This window comes from Mandrillus leucophaeus, unplaced genomic scaffold, assembly GCF_000951045.1.
Source record: "Mandrillus leucophaeus isolate KB7577 unplaced genomic scaffold, Mleu.le_1.0 Scaffold30, whole genome shotgun sequence".
Taxonomy (NCBI): domain Eukaryota; kingdom Metazoa; phylum Chordata; class Mammalia; order Primates; family Cercopithecidae; genus Mandrillus; species Mandrillus leucophaeus.
This window is the reverse complement of record NW_012103143.1, coordinates 204,322-207,380: the sequence shown is the minus strand read 5'-3', so window position 1 is coordinate 207,380 and position 3,059 is coordinate 204,322. Positions and strand designations below refer to the sequence as shown.

General features: G+C 60.9%; 1 protein-coding gene across 2 annotated transcripts in view; it reads right to left on the bottom strand.

Moving 5' to 3' along the window:
• Nucleotides 1–521: 521 nt before the first annotated feature.
• The window catches only part of RAB1B (RAB1B, member RAS oncogene family), a 9,265-nt gene continuing 6,727 nt past the window's right edge, over nt 522–3,059 (bottom strand). Inside the window, exons 5-6 of one of the 2 annotated variants that reach the window (XM_011986916.1) lie at nt 2,067–2,198; nt 522–1,972 (exon numbers count right to left, since the gene is read on the bottom strand). In XM_011986916.1, the coding sequence (XP_011842306.1) occupies nt 1,778–1,972; nt 2,067–2,198 (327 nt within the window). In that variant the 3' untranslated portion in view covers nt 522–1,777. Of the gene's footprint in view, nt 2,199–3,059 lie in introns of both variants that reach the window. The other variant, XM_011986915.1, reaches the window with a different exon arrangement.

Here is a 3,059-nt window from a genome sequence, read left to right as displayed (position 1 = left end):
CACCCCTAGGCACTCCAGCCACCGGCACAGCCGCACTCGGCCCCCTCGGGCGGGCGCGCAGGGCAGAGGCTGAAGTGCGAGGCACTTGTCACTGTGGGAGGCGGCAGAAGCACCTGGCTGGGACACACAGCGAAGCGAGGACATGGGCTGAATGGGGGCAGCAGGGTTTTGGGGGGCGCCGAAGGAGGCCCGGCCAGGTGCAGTGGGGGCCCTTTCAGAGGCTGCACGACCCCACACCTCTGCCGTGTGCCCCGCGGGAGTTGGCGGCGGCACACCAGGTATGAGCTGATGGCCGCCCTCTCTCTCCCTGACAGAACGGTGCTGGGCCCTTGGGGACAGACCACAGAAGCACAAGCAGCTTTCCTGGCCCCAGGAAACGGGGTCAAGGGCTTTCACCAGCAGCCTGAAGATGCAGAAACCAAGCCAGGACCCCCGTGCACCCCATCAAGCCCAGGGTTCCAGTTCCATCCCCCGACCCCAAGGCTGGGCTTAGACCAGAGACCACACTTGTCCACCACAACTTCCTTGCAAAAACCCTCAGCTCACCCGAGGGCCAATGGAAATTTATTAATTTTTTTGTCCTTTTCCATCTTTCCCCAAGTGGCTTTTCCTTGCAAAATGCCTGACATGACACCAGAGGGGAACCTGGGAGCAGGGGGGCACCCCAAGGGGCAGCCCAGGGACTTAAATACAAGCTGGAGGGCAGGGCACAGGTGGGATAGGCAAGAGACAGCACGAGGGACATGGCTGCTCAGGGAGACCAAAGACTTGCTTTCTTGCAGGAAGCAGCTGTGCCAGAGGGCAGGGGACTAGGATCCTGGGTGCAGAGTGGATGAGCAGAGAGGCCCCCAACCCCGGATGGAACCCATATTCCCCAGAGAAGTAGCGGCAGGGGATGAGGGCCTTCCCTGGTGGGCTCCAGAGACCCAGGGGAGAGTGAGCCAGATGTGCTGCCTCGGGGAAGGGGAAGAGGTGCTAGCAGAGGGTTAAGGCTGGTGCCCAGCCTCTGGCACAGTGGGCCTTCCGCCTCTGCCTGACGTGGGGACAAAGGGGCACACTGGGCAGGCAGCGCATGGGTCTGTCTCTGGAAGGGCAGAGGGCGGCAGGAGCAGACTCCCTCCAGGCTCAAGACACAAGCCCAGTGCGGCTACCCACCCACCCGTCCTAGATATACTCAGACCCCACCGCAGCTGGACGGCTCGAGCTGGGAGTGTGGGAGGGGAAAGGAGGCAGTGGGGAGAGGAAAGGGTGGGCTGCTGGGCCCCTGTGGTCTCCATGCCTGTCCTGAGGTCCAGCCCAGGGCTCTGGATCCCAGGTCCTGGATCCCCTGGCCACTCTCCTGGCCCTGGGCACTGACTGCAGCCAGGGCAGTAGAGGCCGGGGAGACCTCAGCTCTTGGGCAGAAGGAGAGCACGAAGAAGGGGAAGGAGAGAAACCCAGTGCAGCATACATGGGGGTGGAAGGGAGACCGACAGAAGAGCCCTCGTTCCAAAGAAAGGTGTGTAGGGGGGCATCTTGGAAAGTCACCTAGAGGCAGCAGCAGAGCAGGCCCCTGCCCTGCCTGACCACAGGTCCTGAGTGTCCTCCCTCAGGGACTCTGACAGAACTGGGGCTCAGGGCAGCAGGCAGATGGGCCAGAGGGAGATGGGGAGCCCAGGACACCCCAAAGCCACAGACTCAAATGCCCCAGGAGAGGGAGAGGGAGGCACCTCCTGCCCCCCACCAGGGACATCATCTGGAGAAGGTGCCCCCTCCTGTCCTACTCCATGTGCCCCTCCTAGCAACAGCCACCGCCAGCCGGCTTTACAGGGGTGCTGTCGATCTTGAGATTGGGCCGCTCGCCCCCGGAGGCTGCTCCGGGCCCCATCCGCTTTTTGATCTCGGCAGCCATGGTCATGAACGCCTGCTCGACATTGGTGGCGTTCTTGGCACTTGTCTCCAAGAAGGGGATGCCCAGAGAGTCTGCAAACTCCTGACAAGGGAGAGGAGAGAAGAGGAGGGGAGAGCAGGGTGAGGGGCAGGAGGCCCCAGGGCCCCCAGCCCAGGCAGACCGGCCCATCTGCTACCTTGGCTGTGGTGTTGTCCACCACCTTCTTGGTGGTGAGGTCGCTCTTGTTGCCCACCAGGAGCTTATTAACGTTCTCACTGGCGTAGCGGTCAATCTCCTGCAGCCACTGCTTCACGTTGGCATAGGACTCCTAGAGGGGGCCAGGGGCCAAAGTTATTTTGCTCCCAACTGTCACCCCTACCCCAGACCTGGAGAACAAGACCTTCTCTGAGGGGAACAGTACAGCTCTGGGCCCCTTGAGTCCTCGGCTCAGGGATGCAGAGGAAGCCCTCTGCTCCAGGCTGAACCTTCCTCCCTGCCCTCCTCCATCCAAGATCCAGAAGAGCCCCAGCAGCCTGCCAGCTGCCCTAGCACCTCAACAGCTGCTCCAACCCAGGCCTGCCAGCTCTGCTCCCTGCAGCTGTCTCTGCCCGAGACACTTGCAGGCCTAACCACATGTGAGAAGCAAAGAGAGAGTGGAGGGGAGACAGGAACAGAGAGTAACAGGTCTGCAAGAGTTACAGTTCCCACCGTGGCCTGAAAATCCCTTTAAGGTTTGTAGCTTTGGAGCGCAGGAGGTCGAGGATCCTCTCAGAGGTGGCCCTGGCCCATGGCGAGACAGGACTCCTGGGAACAGCCTAAAATTCATCCTACTTTTGGCACCAACAGCCTTATGACCCGGCTTCAGACTCTTCCAGCAGCTCGCCCCTACCCCACACACAAAAGACAGGCCTTTCAGGAAAGTGCTCAAGCTAGTGCCACTTTTCCTCCTTAGGAGCCAGAGGCCTGATGACATCACACTGGCTCAAACTTAGACTGGCTCAAACTCTTGCCATGTTCCAAGTTGGGTCCTGCACTAAGTGCTGGGGACAAAGGGGGAAATCATACCTGAGTCCTGCCCTAACACATTCACAGGACAGCAGAGGAATAGACCAGGCCACACACAAGGGCAAAACAGGTTAGAAGGCAGGGACCGGGGAGCCCCCAGACCACCTCTGCTTGAGGTGGGAGC